Below are 18,794 nucleotides of genomic sequence, written 5' to 3' on the forward strand. Positions count from 1 at the left end.
AAGGTTTTTGTTTGTATGTTTGTTTTTGGAATATGGCGTATTGAGAATTTAATTTAAGTATAGTATTTCAATTTTTTACATCTACTTTTTTGTTGGTCTAAAATTCCATGTCTTAAATTATATCCAATATGTGCGGCCCCCACCTACTTTGGAGAGTTCGTGGGTCCTACGAGGCACGTGGTAGAAAGCAGTATCGTGACCTCTTGTCGCATGTGGTCAGAAAACCTCGGAATGATTTTTTTAGTTGTAAACTTTCCCAAATCGGTTTAATCATCAAATATGCTCTTTAGAAAAGAAGTGCCATGGCGGCGATTGGAAGGCATGTCTTTTGGCATGTACTCTGCCGAAGAGATCAGGTAAGCTTGTTAGCTTTTGGCTTCGTGCTAAAACTGAAGTTCAAAAGTTAATGTAAACTAAATACTATAATTGTTGTTTTTTAAAATCTATTGAGCCCCTCACAACATGTCATTCACCATTTTAAAAATTTGACAACCACCTTATTTTTAGGAAGGAACTTTCGCCGCTTCCTTTGAAATTTTAGCATTGGAATTTATATTGATCTAAAGTGTAACTAAATCAAGTGCAGTCAATATATGTTGTGAGTAAGTTGGATATTCTGGTCTTGTCTAGGAAGTTGAGCGTAAAGACGATCACCAACTCAAGGATGCTTGATGGTGTTGGGAATACGCTCCCAAATAGCCTCTATGACTTGGCCCTGGGACCAGCAGACAACAAAGAGGTAGATGTGTTTATGGCTGTCATTCATATTATTTACAACAAAAATGACCAAAAGTCAGCCAATAATGTTGTTGTGGGTATGAATGACAGTGGCGACAATTACCTTTGAAATAGTAGGATTGCTATTTATTTGTTTGTTTGTTTATTTTTGTTCCATCAGACATGTTCTACTTGCTGCCAGGACTTCAGCCACTGTCCAGGACACCTGGGACATGTTGAGCTGCCTCTTCCTGTTTACAACCCACTATTTTTTGACGTAAGAATCATGCACACACACAGTTGCCCCATGCACTTTTACACACTTGTGATGGCTTCATAAAATATATCCTTTCTATTTTCTTCCTGTGTTTTTGCTCCTTTTCAGAAACTCTACCTGTTGATTCGTGGGTCGTGTCTGATGTGCCAAATGTTAACATGTCCACGGGCAGCCATCCACCTACTGTTGAACCAACTGAAATTACTGGACTATGGAGCCTTACAGCAGGTTTACCAGATAGAGGAAGTTCTCAGCCAGGTGAGGTTTAAGCTTAACATTTATAACATATTATAACAACAACATGTTGAATTTCACCTTCATGAATCACAAGTAGGATACATTTTAAATCAATACATACTGTACATTTCATCCAGATATCCTGCAGACAACACTAAACAATGCATGGATTATTATTCAAATATGTATTGTAATATGAATAAATTCTGGGTTTTTCTTGATGTACGATTTCACAATACTGACCATGATACCACTGGTGTTTTTTTTTTTGTTGTTGGTTTTTTTTTTGTGTGAATATGGTTATGCTAGTTTCTGGAAGAGCAAGGAAACCCCACTGGTGATGATATTGCAGCGAAGTTAAAAGAGTTCACAGATTCAGTGGTCACATCTGAAATCTCGGGAAACAGCAAGCCGGTCAGTAAAAACATTCACTCTCTACATATAGATTTATACAGTATATTATTTTGGGTGGATGATGAACATGTAATTGTGATAAATGAATATTCACACGAATAACAACCTAACCAATTTGGGTCTACCCCTTTGTTCTTTTCTTTCATTCATGTCTAACTATTTTTTTCCCTCACCAGATAAAACACCTTGTCGAAAGAAAAGCCAGTTTAATAAATGATTTCTGGAAAATTCACATGCAAAGTCGGAAATGTCCCAATTGCAGGTAATACTACATCAAAGGCTTACCATAACCAACTCTTGTATTGGACCACTATTATAAGAGCATCACAGTCCCTTATTATTCCCCCTTTTAAATTATTTTCATAATTACCATCCCAATTCCAATGAAGTTGGGACGTTGTGTGAAACATAAATAGAAACAGAATACGATGAGTTGCAAATCATATTCAAGCTATATTTAATTGAATACACGACGAAGACCAGATATTTTATGTTCAAACTGATAAACTTCGTTTTTAGCAAATATTCATTAAATTAAAATTTTATGGCTGTAACATGTTCCAAAAAGCGTATTTATGTTTAACACAAGGTCCCAACTTCATTGGAGTTGGGTACATAATAATGCATGACTTTGCTGGAGATGTTTTCCCTTCCAATTGGAATGAATGAAATTTTCAATTGTCATTGTGTCGGGATTTGTGCTGCATTACTTACATGTTAATGAAACACTGTGTGCAAACAGGAGCAAGCGGTGCACCATCCGACGTGAGCACAACAGTAAGCTGATTGTCACGCTGCCCCCTGACACGCAAAGCATTCTCAAACCTGATGGTGAGTCTTTCTCATCTTTTTCTTATAATCGTTAAGTCTCGTGCAGTATTGTACTTTATACCCCTTTAATTTTGTGCGTTTGGTCAGATAAAAGGCTCAGAGTTGAAAGCCATATTTGTTTCGCTTTTTTTTTCATGAATGATGAATGCTATCTGGCATTTTCAGAATCAGAATCATCTTTATTGGCCAAACCAAACCGTGATGTAAGAACACAGGATTGATTCGATGACTGCTGTTATCTCCATCCCCCTGCCCTGAACAGGATAAATGTCTCAGAAAAAGGAAGACATTAACATAGATACCAATATTTTGATTGTACTTTTTTTATTTTTTTTATAGGAGAGCTGATGACTGGAGACAGAGCGTACTTGACTGCCAGTACTGCCAGAGAACACATCAACAAACTGTGGAAGAATGAAGGCGAGTGTTTTTTGAGGGGGCTAGACTAGATAAAGGGCATTTGAAATCATTTCAATTTGCCAGCTATTGTTATTATGTGCCCATGTCTTGGCATTCCACAAGACTTCGCCAACGGAGATGGGAGATTGAATGGTTTTACCGATATCACTCATCTCTCTTTTCTCTCCAGGCTTCTTCCTGAGGTGTCTATTTTCTGGGTTGGTGGTCAACTCCGGATCAGATGGAGAGGAGTTAGGTTTTTCTCCGGATCTCTTCTTTCTGGAGCTGATGGTGGTTCCACCTTCTAGGTACAACACCGCCATTTTCACAAAAATCTGTGCATGGTTTTGCTTCAAGATGTGTGACTATAAAGTCTTTCTTTTTTCTTCAGGTATCGGCCAATCAATCGACTGGGTGACCAGATGTTTACCAACGGTCAGACGGTCAACATGCAAGCCGTCATGAAGGACAGTACAATCGTAAGAAAACTGCTTTCTCTCATGGCTTCAGAGAAAGATACTCGGGAAGATGAGGTAAGATTTTGTCTATACTGTATGTCTAAATTTAAGAAGAAATGACGCATTTTCATTTTGCCTTTGCCTTATTTTATCAGTCCCAGGCAGCTGAAGCGGTAGACCGATCTTTTCTCGCAGAGATTCCTGGAACGACATTAACGGATAAACTTTACAACATGTGGATTCGCCTTCAGACCCACATCAACATTGTCTTTGACAGTGACATGGACAAAATTATGTCGGAAAAGTACCCAGGAATCAGACAGGTACATTGTGCAAAAGAAGCCAAACATCAGCGACCAAACCTAAACACAAGCTGTCTTAAGTCTGTCATTTACAATAATAAATATCTGCCCGAACCCACTACTTGAGGGATAGTGGTATTTACTATAATAATAGTAGAGTGCAGATACTGTAATAACATTTTCATTTACCGGTAGTTATTTTATTCTTTTAGGAATAATTAAAATAATCATTCACGCAAACAGTTTGTCATTAGCACAGTTACAACCAGGGAAGCCAAATAAACTTGTATGATCTCGTAAATCATGAATAAATCGCAACAAATTTGGTGTGACTAATAATGACAATATTCTATATTCTGTCTTGGTTATAAAGCCAGCGGCGCGTTGGGCGACTGATTGGCATGTCCACCTCGCAGGGCATAGATCAGGATTTCATCAATCTCATTAAATTGAGGGTTTGATGTTTGCATTTTCTCAGGAGCTCTTGTCTTAAATGCAGTTTCATACAGTAACCCCGCCTACTGCTTGAAGGCAGCTGGGATAGGCCCCAGCACGCCTTCGAATCTCACGAGGATCAAGCGTTTCAAATAATGGATGGCTGGATGGAGGGTTATAAAGCCTACAAAATGTGATCAAATCTCAAGCAGCACAGATCTGATACCCTGAACAATTTCCATCTGTTCTAGCTTTTAATGTCAATGACTAATTTTAATAATTCACTGTATAATTACATGATTGCTCAGGTGAACAATTTATTATTTGTGTTGCAATGCTTTCCTGTCACCCTGAAAGAAAAGTGGGCTGACTACGTCATCATTTCAAAATTTTTAATGTCATGTTCCTGACTTTTTAAGTGTCCTATTTTTCCTTTGTAGATCCTGGAGAAAAAGGATGGATTATTCCGTAAACACATGATGGGCAAAAGAGTTGATTATGCTGCAAGGTCTGTCATCTGTCCGGATATGTACATCGGAACCAATGAGATTGGAATTCCAATGGTATGTTTGAGTCAATCATTTTTTTTAAAATATATCCCCATAAATAAATGCACTTTTGGTGGAAAATAGTCACAAGTAAATAGTACCGTTGAGTTTCTTCATGACTGTCATTACTGGTCGATAGCAAATTTTAATCAGATTGCATATGTGTCCACAAGTATTTTAAAGCTGATTTCAAAAGTGTCTTTACTTTTTTCGAGCACATAATGTTTTGGAGATATTTTAATTTTTTGTTTTTCAATTTTACCTCTAAAATCTTGCACAATACAGATATCTCATGCTATGTTATTTAGAGCGATGACATTCCAGAAAAAAACAACAACATTCCACTGAATATATTAAATATCCTATAATAGTAATTATTATTACTATTATGAAAACCTGATGTGCTAGATGAAAAAAGGAGTACAAATTTGTTGACCAGTTTCTCATGTCTGTGCAGGTGTTTGCAACAAAGCTGACCTACCCACAGCCTGTCACGCCGTGGAATGTGAAGGAGCTTCGTCAGGCTGTCCTGAATGGGCCAAATGTCCACCCAGGTGCCACTATGGTCATTAGCGAAGATGGCAGGAGAACCATCTTGTCACCAAGTAACTTTGCACAAAGAGAAGCGGTTGCTAAGCAGCTGCTCACGCCCTGTCCAGGTCCACACAGGATGCCAATGAAATTAGTGAGTCAGTGAAAAGGAATTTCTATGCTTACGCTCATTGTGTTGGACAAGCCGCTACCTTTATTTGGACATAAAATTAAGCATCCCGTGCAAGCTGTCGTACCATCGTCAATTGGTGGTCTGTCTTTGTTTCTCAAGGTGAACCGTCATATTAAGAACGGAGATGTCTTGTTGTTGAACAGACAGCCAACGTTGCACCGACCGTCAATACAGGCTCACTGTGCACGCATCTTGCCAGGAGAGAAGGTCTGTACACCTATTTAGTGAACAGTTTTAATCACTGTCAACCATAGGACTCTATTACATTATTCATTTAGACGGGTTTACTTGTTTTGTGCAACAGGTCCTGAGGCTCCACTATGCTAACTGCAAAGCTTACAATGCAGACTTTGATGGAGATGAGATGAATGCCCACTTCCCTCAGAGTGAGCTTGGTCGAGCTGAGGCCTACACGTTAGTCAGTACCAACCAACAGTACCTTGTGCCAAAGGTAGATTAATGCATGCCTGCAATTAGTTCACCTTGACAGTTGCAAAAGCAAACAATTGCTCTAATGTTGATTGATTTACAATGCTGTGAAAAGGTACCGCCCCCACCCTTCATATTCATCACACTTAAATGTTTCAGATAGTTAATCTTTTACAGAGTGGCACGGTGGGCAACTAGTTAGCACATATGGTGCAGAGACGCAGGGTTTGATTTCGGCTCCGGCCTTCATGTGCGGTGTTTGAATGCCTGTGTCGGCATCATGTGTCTTCCTCCTACATTTCAAAAACATGCGTGGCAGGTTAATGGAACATACATACATTGCATTACATACTTATCACTAGTTTGTTCTTTCTTTCATCAGGATGGAAAGCCCCTGGCTGGCTTGATCCAGGATCACATGGTTTCCGGTGCACGCATGACAATTCGAGGCTGTTTCTTCACAAGAGATCAGTACACTGAGCTTGTGTACAGAGGACTGACTGACAAACCAGGCCGAGTCAAACTGCTCCAACCTGCATTACTCAAGCCACAGAAACTCTGGACAGGGAAGCAGGTAGTGTGACATCTGTGATCCTTGACTTTTTAACGAAGATTACACCAAATTTCTGTGCAACAGGGGAAAGAAGTCTTTGTTAGCTTCATGGCTATGAAGTGATCATGGAAAGCGGAGATAAACATTGCCTTGCCCTTTTATAGGTGGTGTCTACCCTGCTGCTCAATGTTATTCCAGAAAAGGCTGTGCCTTTAAATCTGGTCGGGAAATCAAAAATCCCCAGTAAATCATGGATCCAAGTTCCCCCACGAGCGACTCCAGGATATCAACCTGACACCATGTGTGACTCACAGGTGGATACACACATACGCACACCTGTTTTTGTTGCTTACAGGAATTGAATCATGGCAGCAAGTTATGAAAATGAGATTGAACGGTTTACTTTTAAAATGTATTGTACTTGTTAGGTGGTTATCCGTCAGGGTGAGTTGTTAGTGGGCGTTCTGGACAAAGCTCACTACGGCTCCTCTGCATATGGTCTGGTTCATTGCTGCTATGAACTTTATGGAGGGGAGACCAGTGGCAAACTGCTCAGCTGTCTGGCCAGGCTCTTTACTGCTTACCTTCAGTTATATCGAGGATTCACGCTGGGTAAATGAAGACATTGTTTTCTTTTCCCACAGAGATATTTCAAAATCTTTACCTCTGCTATGTTTTTTTTCTATGAGGCGTTGAGGATATTCTTGTGAAACCCGGTGCCAACAAAAAGAGGAAAAGGATTATCCAAGAATCACTGAAAATCGGCACAAGAGTGAGTTCAAGCAGCTCCTCCTCATCGTTCTTGTTTGCTTCAAAAGGTCAACATCTTTACTCTCATCGGTCAAACTGCAAACAGAGCAGTGCAAAATACCGCAGCCGTGTCAAATTCAGTGTATCCTCCGCGGTGGGTGCGACTGGCCAAAATGGCTGCAACAGTGAAGATGGAGTTTGTGGGCCCCATTGTGCTCCATCATGGCCTCTGGGCATAAATATGTACTCCACACAAACACTAAATGTGAAAGCTTGCACTAGCTTTGGTCTTATACAGAATGTGTTTCAAAGAATGGTAACAACAACAGTCCTTCTAGGGGAGAGATTTCAGTTTTGACATGGTAATCATCCTTCTATTCATTTCTTAGGCCCTCCAGGCAGCATTCAACCTCCCTCCTGACGTGGATGAGGCAGAGGCCAAGAGCCGTTGGCAGGATGCTCATCTAAACCCAGACCAGCGAGATTTTAGCATGGCTGACCACAAATTCAAAGAAGTCGCCAACCAAGTGAACAATGACATTAACAAGGTAACGTATCAACTTTTAAACTATTCATGCTATCACCACTATTTTTTTTTTTGTTTACTGTTGTTTTAGTTCGACAACGTAACTTATCATCAGATTCAAAACAGAAGACTCCAAGACAGGGGTATCCAAATCAGGTCCTCGAGGGCCACCGTCCTGCATGTGTTCGATGTTTCCCTCCTCCAACACAGCTGGTTCAATTGATCAGAGTTGTTATCGGGCTTCTACAAAGCTTGCTGGTGAGCTGGTCATTTGGTTAAGGTGTGTTGGAGGAGGGACAGATCTAAAACATGCTGTTATGTCACACTAACATAGTCAGCAGTGCCAAAGTCACAGGTATGCGATCAAGGACAAGATCATTATCAACTATTGCAGCTTTGTCAAATTCAGTACATCCTTCCCAATGAGTGCTACTGGCCAAAATGGCTGCGACATTAAAGCTGTAGTTCGTGGGCCCCGTTGTGCTCCAACATGGCCTGTGGGGATAAATACGTGCTACACACAAACAGTAAATGCTATAGCTGGAAACCTATAATAAGTCAGTGTTTTTAAAATATTTTACTTGATGCGAGTTGTCCATACTCTTCCAAGCTTAGCTAATCATCAGTGCTTGTAGGTAGTGTCAACATGCATAGTGCTTTAGTCATCTACAATGTAGACAAACAGTGATGAATACCCAAAATTTGTGGTGCATAGTGACCAAACACCGCTACAAATCTGCAAATAATTCCCCAAAAGGTTTCTAATTTCGTATTGATGACACAAGATGACGGCAAAGGACTTAAACGGAATCGGATCATGTAGCATCAGCATCATGCACTTAGCAAGTACACCATCATGAACCCATGGTACATAAATTACATTGTCAATGAATAATGAAGAATATTTTCCCCTAAAAGAAAATAGCTGTGACAAACTGCAAATATGTGGGAGTTGTGAATAAACCGCCACACCCAGTTTGAAGTGTATATTGCAGGGCTCTTTAATTCCGATGAGTCTATCTTGTCCCTTGTAGGTGTGTATGCCAGTTGGCCTCCACACGTCTTTCCCCGACAATAACCTCCAACTGATGGTCCAGTCAGGTGCCAAGGGTTCCACCGTCAACACCATGCAGGTATATATGCCTGCTCCTCTCTTCTCGATGAGATTGAAATTCATTAGACTTCCACTGCCTCAATATTCATATAACCTCGTAGATCAAGGACGCACGCCCCTAACATGGACAAAACAGAAAAATTTGGTATCAGAGTTTGTGAAAAGGAAATTACTTCCTACCTTAGTAGAGACCTGATGCGGCGGCAGGGGATGCACTGTTGCAGTGTGTTAAGTGCAAAAACTATCGTACGTACTGTATGTGTACCGTTTTGAAATGCTTCTCCTGGCTCTCCAAATACCCATTCTTTGCCAGTGCTATCGGTGAATTACAGAAGAAACAAACTTTCAATGAGAATAATAGAGGGAAAAAAATTAATGTTAAATATGCATTTTATTTACCTTCTCGAAACTGATCGGATGCTTAGGGTGCAGTGTACACTAACACAAAAATATAGATTATAAAAACACGCACACAGATATACAAATCTTTTTTTTCCCACCCATTTCCCTTTACACCCCTCGCGATCGACTTGGGACTAGCCTGCAGTCGATCGCACCCCTGTCGTAAACGATTGACCCTGCAAGCTTCATTATTTGTGTGCATGTGTCAGATCTCGTGTCTACTAGGTCAGATTGAGTTAGAGGGCCGTAGACCTCCACTCATGCCATCTGGAAAATCATTACCCTGCTTCCAGCCGTATGACCCAGCGCCCGGTGCTGGGGGTTTTGTTTCTGGGAGGTTCCTCACAGGCATCAAACCACAGGTGTGTGTTTGTATCCAAGCTTAGTTTTTTTTTTTTTTTTCCCTCCCCCTAAAGATTGGAAAAATGACCGCAGGCTAAGCATTTAATGTTACTGTTAACTTTGTGGTCATGCTACCATCAGGAATTTTTCTTCCATTGCATGGCTGGCAGAGAAGGACTCGTGGATACTGCTGTAAAAACGTCCAGATCAGGATACCTGCAGAGGTAAATCAACCCTTGAGAGGCAGAAATGGAAGAAGAAAAAAGGTTCCACTCATGTTGTTGTACTTCTCATACCTCTGTAGGTGTGTTATAAAGCATCTGGAGGGTTTGGTAGTCCAGTATGATCTGACGGTGAGGGACAGCGATGGATCTGTAGTCCAGTTCCTGTATGGTGAAGATGGGCTTGATATCCCTAAGACACAGTTCCTGCAGCCCAGGCAGTTTCCCTTCATAGAGGACAATTTTGAGGTGAATCTGCAGTTGTTGCAAATCAGCCATGCTCTACTAATAATTTTCTGACAGTACTAAATGAACAAAACGGCAGCCTTGTCAAATTCAGTGCGTCCTCTTCAGTGAATGCCACTGGCCAAAATGGCTGCCACAGTGAAAATGTAGTAGATGGGCCCCATTGTCCTGTAATGTGGCCATCGGGGATAAATTTTACTACACACAGATTTTGTAGCTAAAATACTTTGTAATCCATTCTTAATGGCAAATATGTGAGGTTTTGGAATATTGTTTAAATGTCTTTGCATAATTTAGGTCTTCCCAAATGTGGGTGCATTACGGCATTTGCACATTACGTAGCATTCCACTTGCTAAGTAGGGAGCTAAAATCTGAGAGTTATTTTTCTCATTTTCATGAAATGTTGAAAAAACATGCTTGGATTAATAAATTACTGGGACTCTTTGTATAATTGCAACATAATAAACAATTTGATGTTGCTGTAGGTAATACGGAAGTCCCAGGGCTTAGATGAGGTGTTAGCACAGTTGGACCCTCAAGGTGCCAGTCAACATTTTTCAGCCATACAGCGCTGGAAAGCAAAGAGAGAGCTGGCTTGTCCTCGCAGAGGTACATAAATTACGTAGACACTTCAAATGTTACTTATTTCGCTTCATGTCACTACAACTACTGACTACAATCCTCCTATTGTATTGTAATCTGTTACAGGAGCATTCCTATTGTTTTCCCAAAAGAGGATGGCCAAACTGAAGCGGACTGAACAAGGCGCAATGCAAAATGTGTGTGGCAGAGATGCAGCTGTTCTGAAGGTATTCCTGTCACATTGTTTTTAGGATTAACACCTTAAACGTGATCCTATTTGCACATTTTCATTGCCACCGTTAATCTTCCTCCAGCTGATAGAACAGTGGCGTGCTCTTAATGAAGCTGGACAATCAAAATACACAAGAAAGTCCTCCCGCTGCCCTGAGCCTTGCCTGAGCGTGTTTAGGCCTGATCTCAGCTTTGGATCTGTTTCTGAAAGTTTTCACAACATCACCGAGAAATACTTGCAGAATCGAGACACAATTTGTCAACAAGGCTTGGATGCAGACAGGTAAACAACGACGATAATGCGATGAGCGGTCTTATTATGGACACCTCATCTGTGTTATCATCTTGGACAAATATGTAAGCACATAGACCAGGGGTGCCCATTATGTCGATCGCGGGCTGGTCACAGGTCGTTCGCGAAGGTTGTAGAGGAGAAAAAAAAAGCAAACAACCATTTGTGTGTCTTTGTGCATATTAGTAATATATATATTTTTTGTTAATGTACACTGCACCTTAATCATCCTATCAGTCTCATTTTCACAAAAAGTAGTTAAAAAAATAAAATAAAGCAGGTAAATCTTAACCTATGGTGGCGCGTGCCGGAAGTTGTTAGCGCTCAGCAGTCTGCAATTGCAGCTCGTGATCAGAGCTGTTGCGCTATATCTTTTTTCGTTATCATTATTCTCATTCAGAGTTTGTTTAGTGTACAATTCACCGAGGGCACGGGCAAAGAATAGGAATCTAGAGGGCCGAGGGAAGCACTTTAAAACGGTACGTGTGAGCTACGATCGTTAACAGGCTGCAAAAGTGCGTCGCATGCCTCCGTGTCAGGCTGTTGCTCATCACGGCGTGCGCGTGTGCGGTAACGGGTCGATCGCGGGAGGTTGGTTGATCGAAAAGTCGATCTTCGGTCCATAAAGTTTGGGCACCCCTGAAATAGAGAGAGTTGAGCAGTTTAACCAGTGCTATCTTTGTAATTTCTCAACCTTTTCATACTGTACATTTAAGTTTTTAACATATAGTGTACTTTCAAAAGACATAAATGTTTGTTGAGGAATTGTTTTCACAAAAGAAACGTTCGTATTTTGTGCTGAAGGTATTTGTCCGTATGATGCATACATTTGATCTCCCGCCAGAGGTGTGTGCAAAGCACGCTTCTTGTCTTGGTCTCAGTGCTCTTGTTCTCGTTATTATTCGTTTTCAGACTTAGACAGCTGTTGCATTACAAGTGGCAACGGTCACTGTGTGATCCAGGGGAAGCGGTGGGTCTGCTGGCAGCTCAGTCCATCGGTGAGCCCTCTACCCAAATGACCCTCAACACCTTCCACTTTGCTGGCAGGGGAGAGATGAATGTCACATTAGGAATACCTCGGTAATGTCAAGATGTTATGACTGTCAGTTGCAGTCAATATATGTATGCATTAAAAGAAAAGTTGATCACGGTTATCTTTGGCTGTGTCACAGACTGAGAGAGATCCTGATGGTGGCCAGCTCCAACATCAAAACTCCCATGATGAGTGTTCCAGTGCTGAACAGCAAGAAGGCATTAAAGAGAGCTCAGAAACTCCGCAGAAAACTGACCAGAGTCTGCTTGGCTGAGGTAAGAACGGATCTTGGTTATTTTTTTAGTTGTCTTTTTGCATTCATTTATTTGTTTGTCTTGTTGCTGGCTTCACTTGTCCCTTTCTATTTTCTCCTGTACTTTGTGAACTGCGTGTGAGAGCAGGTACTGCACAAAGTCGATGTGGTCGAGACACTGCGCATCGATCGTCTCCCTCAGTCAAAGATGCGGACATTCAAAATCACTTTCAGCTTTCTTCAGCCTGACCATTACGCTGGAGATAAACAGCTCTCACCCCAACAGATCCTCCACTACATGGAAACGAGGTTCACCATTAATATCCTACCATTGAAGACGGTTCTAATTAAAACCACCTAACCTCGTTGTTTATGACGCTCCCCTCAGATTTTTTGAACTTCTCCTAAAAGCCATTGAAAAACGCAGCGCCAAGCTGGCATCTATTGCTGTGGAGACCAGGAGGGCCACCCTCAAGGACAAAGACAATGATGACAATCAAGTGGCTGATATAGAAGGGGTATAGCTTGACATATAAAGTATATTAATCATATGTTTCACTTCTTTCTTTCTTTTTTTTTTTTTTTAAACTTCTTGCTGCTTATCTTTTCTTCATGTTACCATCTTTCTGTTGTCAGGGGGGAGATGGGGAGGAAGAGCCAGAGAGAGAAATTGTTGATGACCAGGCGAATGAAGGCGATGCTGACGCCTCAGATGCCAAGAGAAAAGACAAGCAAGAAGAGGAAGTAAGAGGATAAATGAACATAATGTGCCGTACTATACTGTAGCGTTAGAACACTTCTGGGGTAAAAATAACATTCTTGAAGGAGCCTTCACCAGTCTTTGACTCTAACACTCAGTTCAACAAATAATTCATCTTTTCTTTCCCATGAAGAAAAGTCATACAGTATTTTAAGAAATAAACGGTATAGTTCTAAAATCAGCATTAATGCACACTGTTTGGAGGGCGCCATTGTTTACAATCTTTCATATTTGCTTCAATAACATCAAGATGGCTACATAGCCTCTTTCTTCTTGAAAGAGCCTGATTTGTTCCGTTTATTACGGTAGTCGAGTGCATTTGCATATTGTACAGTCATGGAAAAACTGTTCGCTGCAGTTCTTGCTGGCTCCTTACAATAATTTCAGGAATGACTGTCAAGCTTATAGAGACTATTTGCCATTTGACACCTGCACTACTCTCTTCCTCTGTAGGTCGATTATGATAGCGAAGAGGAAGCTGAGGATAAGGACGATGAGGAGGAAGATGAGGCGCAAGAGAATGCGGAGATGAGTGTGGAGGACTCCCAAATGGAGTCCATGGGTGTGAAATTGCAGATGCGAAAGAAACAACCACCAAGTGGGGGAGCACAGGAGTCTCTCGATCAGATGAGAGTGAACGCCGTTCTGAATTCCCATCCAGAAATAGAGGGCTACTGCTATGACCTCAAATATGAACTCTGGTGTGAAGTAAGTTTTCATTCAGTCAATACAGTCTTGTATTTGTTAGCACAATTTTTTCTGCATGCTTTCCTCTTCTGTTAGAGCCGCTCCCACTTATAACTGGAGGCCTCCATACAAACAACCTTGGTGCGAAGCGACAGTCAAATGAATTCACCAATCACGTCATTAAACCTACAGGATTTGGTATTGCTCTCGTTGACAGTTGGACCTGGCTTTGCCAGTGAACAAAGTGCACCTCGACCTGACGTCAGTTGTGTCAACATTGGCCCAAGACGCCATCATCATGGAAACCAGGGGCCTAACTCGATGCCTTCTGAGTGAGACCACAACTCAGACTGGAGAAAAAGAGATGGTTCTCAACACGGAGGGCATCAACATGTACAAAATGTTTGAGTACAGTGATGTATGTGATTCCAAGATATTTGTGGCTACGCATTGCAGTCATATTTGTTAAAAGACATTTAGGGATTTTCAAAGTGATATTTGCTACTGTATATCTACATATGCTTTACCTTTTGTTGTTCCGATTTATCTTTTTTTTTTTGTTGCTTTTTTTTAATTGATGTCAACATACAATTACAATTACTAAGATCTGATTGCTCTGTTAGTGTGATCATCTTTTTGACTGTATTCTCCTCCAGATCCTGGATCTTAACAGACTATATTCCAATGAGGTCCATGTCATGGCGAACACCTACGGCATTGAAGTGGCTCTCAAAGTCATAGAGAAAGAAATCAAAGATGTTTTTGCTGTTTATGGTACACATACCCACTCACTGCACAACCCCTGACAAGTTCAGAACCACTCTGGCTCACGATTTTTCTCCTTCTAGGTATCGAGGTGGATCCCAGACATTTGTCACTCGTGGCAGACTACATGTGTTTTGAAGGGGTATACAAGCCACTGAACCGCCATGCCATTAGGTCCAATTCCTCCCCTCTGCAGCAAATGACTTTTGAGACCAGCTACAAATTCCTCAAACAGGCTACCATGCTGGGTGAGCATTTGCTAATACAAATGACAAAAGAAAATGCTATGTAATTGTTGTTTCCAACGACTTCTTCCTCATGGGCCTATAGTTCAAGCCTAGGAACACAGGTTATCCGAAAGAATGTAGAAAGTGACATTGGTTCAAATAATTTATCAAATATTTGTAATATTCCAAAAATAACTGTGTTCAGTATATTATCATGTGTTGCGGAGAAAAAAAAACTCTGACACAAAAGTATTTTGACAAAATGGGTGAACGGGACAAAGAAGCTAAAAGAGGCAAAACAGTGAATGTAGTCAAAGAGCCAAAGGAATTTTATATGCTGACACAAGTAGCTTAGTCCAGCCAGAGCTGGCTGAGGCACCGGTACACTAAGAGGCTGCTTGGGGGGGTCCGCAAAAAGTGTGATCATTTTTTTAAACACGTTAAAACAAATGAATGAGGTGTCACAAACGCAAAACGCTATGTAGAAGTATAACACTTGAATCCATAGAAGTCAAGCACAAATGTGAGGCTGTGGTCACTGAAATTCTGCTTCAGGCCACATAAAGATTTTGGCAGTAGCAATACAATAAACTGAAAACTGTTCAAATAGATATCATCACGTTCCCAAAATAATACCGTGTAGCTTAAGTCATTTTTTTCAGAAAACACGAAAAAATGGACCAACTTTTGAATATATGATGTTCATAATTTCAATCTGATCCGTTTAATTTGTTGAGGTGGCATCCTGAGGATGTGTTTAGGGCAATTTTTCAGGTCATTATTTAAAAAAAAAATTATCTATCCTAGATAGATAGATACTGTAGATAGATAGATATAAAACGGTGAAACATAAGTGATGTCAGAGTTGGTGGATTCCTTGCTCACTATGACAGATTAATAAAAAAAAAAGAGCAACATGCTGAGGACTACAATACCGAATATGTTTAAACACAGGAAGTCTGTAGTCATATTTTATGCTCTTGACTTTTTTTTTCTCCCCAGGCTCTTGTGATCAGCTCGTGTCGCCATCAGCTTGCCTGGTGGTGGGGAAGGTTGTCAAAGGAGGAACAGGACTATTTGAGCTCAAACAACCCCTGCAGTAGAGAAGATGCTGCTTTGTGAAATCATTGTACACATTTTGGAGAGTCATGCTTTTCATTGGACAATGACAATATTCATGTTCTGGTTGCATGAAAAAAAAAACGATTATTGACCTCACGTCTCAAGTACATGAGACAGGGGTATCATGACATGTTTGGATGAAACTAAATTAATGAATACATAATTAGAAATATATATTATCTAATTAGCCTGAATGACTAGATTAAGGTGAATTTATACAGCACAGTTTGTTACCCAAGATGAATGTTTTCTGACAGGCTGTTTTGTCTGTTAACAATAAATGTAAAATATACATTTTCTTCTTCAACCGCTTTTTTGAATGAATGTTGAAAACTGCATCATATCTTCATTACAGTGGCTTGAACTTGTATTCTTTATCTCATGAAGTAATTATTTTATGTACCCTTCGGTTGTATTTCTTGTTGACTTTGAAACTTAGCTTGTAGCCGACGTGTGCACATTTTCAGCATGACGTCTCTGAGCCACTGGTGAAAGGACACTTCAATTCTCTCCTGTTTCATCTCAAACTGCTTTAAACAACAAAGCATATGAGGGAAAAGTGGTGAAGATTGCACGACTGTGTTTTATGTTACGTGTTGTGCTTATTATTTTACTTGATGTTAACTGTTTTGTTAAGCGCTTTATTACAGCTGCAGCTGTTGTGAAAGCACTATATAAATCAGGAGGTTTTGTATTTAATTGTAGGGACGACATACTTGCATTTAGTGCTCTACAATTGTGGTGATACCGTTTGGTCCCAGTGGCCCTTGTACATCCCATCCTGTAGACTTGGGCCCCCTGTCCCCTTATCTTAAGTCAACAGTCTCAAACTTGGGTCTTAAACTGGACAGTGATTTCAAACTTGACCAGCAAATTGGTGCCGTTGTCAAATGCAGCTTCTTTCACCTTAGACAGCTGGCCAAAGTAAAACCTCTCCTCTCTCATGAACACTTTGAGACAGTAATTCATGCCTTCGTCACATCCCGGCTCGATTACTGCAATGCCCTTTACTTTGGAGTGAGCCAATCCTCCATTAAGCGCCTCCAGCTGGTCCAAAATGCCGCTGCTCGCCTCTTGACTGGTACTCGTCAGAGGGAGCACATAACTCCTATTCTGGCATCTCTTCACTGGCTCCCTATACAGAAGCAGCAGAAGATCAAGAAAGCTGCGGGGCCCGACAAAGTGTCCCCCTCCTGCCTGAAAGTCTGCGCTGACCAGCTGGCTCCGGTCTTCACACAAATCTTCAACAGATCTCTGGAGCTGTGTGAGGTCCCATCCTGCTTCAAACAGTCTACCATCATCCCAGTTCCCAAGAAATCGGCAACATCGGAACTGAACGACTATAGGCCTGTCGCCCTGACGTCTGTGGTCATGAAGTCCTTTGAACGCCTTGTGCTGAACCACCTAAAGAACGTCACCGGACCCCTGCTGGACCCTCTCCAGTTTGCCTACCGGGCAAACAGGTCTGTGGAAGACGCAGTCAACATAGGTCTGCACTACATCCTCGAGCACCTCGACAGCACAGGGACCTATGCAAGGATTCTGTTTGTGGATTTCAGCTCTGCGTTCAACACCATCATCCCGGAACTCCTCACCCCCAAACTTCTCCACCTCGGTGTGTCCCCTACGATCTGCCAGTGGATCCTCAGCTTCCTGACGCGACGGACACAACAGGTGAGACTGGGAGCAACAACATCATCAATACGCACCACCAGCACTGGAACCCCACAGGGATGTGTCCTCTCTCCACTGCTCTTCTCTCTCTACACAAATGATTGCACCTCAACAGATCCAGCTGTCAAACTCATAAAGTTCGCAGACGACACCACGGTCATCGGTCTCATCAAAGACGGCGACGAGTCTGCGTACCGCCAACAAGTGGAGCAGCTGGAGCTCTGGTGCAGCCGACACAACCTCGGGCTGAACACGCTCAAGACTGTAGAGATGATCGTGGACTTCAGGAAACATTCTTCTCCACAGTTGCCCCTCACACTATCCAACTGCCCCGTGTCAACCGTCGAGACCTTCAAGTTCCTGGGAATCACAGTCTCCCAGGACATGAAGTGGGAAGTCAACACCATCTCCATCCTGAAAAGGGCCCGGCAGAGGATGTACTTCCTGAGGCTGCTGAGGAAGCATGGCCTGCCACAGGAGGTGCTACGACAGTACTACACGGCAGTCATCGAATCAATCCTGTGTTCTTCCATCACGGTTTGGTTTGGGGCCGCCACAAAAAAGGACAAAATCCGACTTCAACGGACAGTTAGGACGTTGGCACCGCCCTACCCACTCTTGAGGACTTGCACACTGCAAGAATCAAGACAAGGGCACGGAAAATCCTCCTGGATCCCCCGCACCCTGCCCACCACCTTTTCCAGCTACTCCCCTCAGGCAGACGCTACAGATCCATGCGCACCAAATCCAGTAGACACTTAAACAGCTTCTTCCCTCTAGCCATTAACTCCTTAAACAGTCACTGACGTAGTCACTCTTCTTGTACTACAAATACTGCTACTGGTTACTCTAAAATGGTTCAATGATTTGTTGTTTACGATGATACTAATGCAGCGTGTTATACCGGAGACAAATTCCTTGTGTGTTCTACATACTTGGCCAATAAAGATGATTCTGATTCTGATTCTGATTTTAGAGTTATTTTCAAGATCCTATTATTTGTTTTCAAATCTCTAAATGACCTCGCACCACCTTACCTCTCCGAGCTCATCCGCCCCTACACACCTGCCCAGCGCCTCAGGTCTGCGGACCAGACATTATTGGAGGTACAGAGAACTAGGCTGAGGCTCAGAGGGGATCGAGCCTTTTCTGTTGCTGGTCCCTCTCTCTGGAATGACCTCCCACTGAACATTCGGCAAGCCTCCTCGCTGCCCATCTTTAAAACCCGCCTCAAAACTCCCT

At 41.8% G+C, this 18,794-nt stretch overlaps 1 protein-coding gene and 3 non-coding genes across 5 annotated transcripts; all 4 read left to right on the top strand.

Annotated features, from left to right (window-relative positions):
* Positions 1 to 22: 22 nt before the first annotated feature.
* polr1a (RNA polymerase I subunit A) lies at positions 23 to 16,170 on the top strand. Of its 2 annotated transcripts, XM_086105814.1 has the most exons (37): positions 29 to 356; positions 631 to 739; positions 899 to 994; positions 1,103 to 1,252; positions 1,541 to 1,645; positions 1,822 to 1,907; positions 2,388 to 2,476; positions 2,816 to 2,896; positions 3,066 to 3,183; positions 3,267 to 3,408; positions 3,489 to 3,656; positions 4,511 to 4,633; positions 5,076 to 5,303; positions 5,442 to 5,549; positions 5,647 to 5,793; positions 6,154 to 6,345; positions 6,489 to 6,638; positions 6,753 to 6,936; positions 7,014 to 7,096; positions 7,464 to 7,622; positions 8,635 to 8,733; positions 9,326 to 9,478; positions 9,600 to 9,682; positions 9,763 to 9,928; positions 10,412 to 10,535; positions 10,635 to 10,735; positions 10,823 to 11,022; positions 11,944 to 12,111; positions 12,204 to 12,339; positions 12,466 to 12,626; positions 12,706 to 12,835; positions 12,954 to 13,061; positions 13,531 to 13,785; positions 13,982 to 14,182; positions 14,421 to 14,538; positions 14,613 to 14,777; positions 15,759 to 16,170. In XM_086105814.1, the coding sequence occupies exons 1-37, from the start codon at positions 280 to 282 to the stop codon at positions 15,857 to 15,859; spliced, it is 5,064 nt and encodes a 1,687-aa protein (XP_085961940.1). In that variant the 5' UTR covers positions 29 to 279; the 3' UTR covers positions 15,860 to 16,170. The 2 variants fall into 2 exon arrangements, with proteins under 2 accessions (XP_085961942.1, XP_085961940.1); XM_086105816.1 differs by lacking the exons at positions 13,982 to 14,182; positions 14,421 to 14,538; positions 14,613 to 14,777; positions 15,759 to 16,170 and adding an exon at positions 13,861 to 13,975 and having other exon boundaries at positions 23 to 356.
* On the top strand, positions 7,196 to 7,332 carry LOC147209804 (small nucleolar RNA SNORA5). Its single transcript, XR_015100324.1, has one exon. It is a non-coding gene; the product is annotated as a small nucleolar RNA SNORA5 (small nucleolar RNA).
* On the top strand, positions 7,990 to 8,126 carry LOC147209805 (small nucleolar RNA SNORA5). Its single transcript, XR_015100323.1, has one exon. It is a non-coding gene; the product is annotated as a small nucleolar RNA SNORA5 (small nucleolar RNA).
* Positions 10,000 to 10,135, top strand: LOC147209806 (small nucleolar RNA SNORA5). The gene has a single exon (XR_015100322.1). It is a non-coding gene; the product is annotated as a small nucleolar RNA SNORA5 (small nucleolar RNA).
* Positions 16,171 to 18,794: the final 2,624 nt, after the last annotated feature.

This window comes from Hippocampus guttulatus, chromosome 2, assembly GCF_054856545.1.
Source record: "Hippocampus guttulatus isolate MCC_2025c chromosome 2, RoL_Hgut_1.0, whole genome shotgun sequence".
Lineage (NCBI taxonomy): Eukaryota > Metazoa > Chordata > Actinopteri > Syngnathiformes > Syngnathidae > Hippocampus > Hippocampus guttulatus.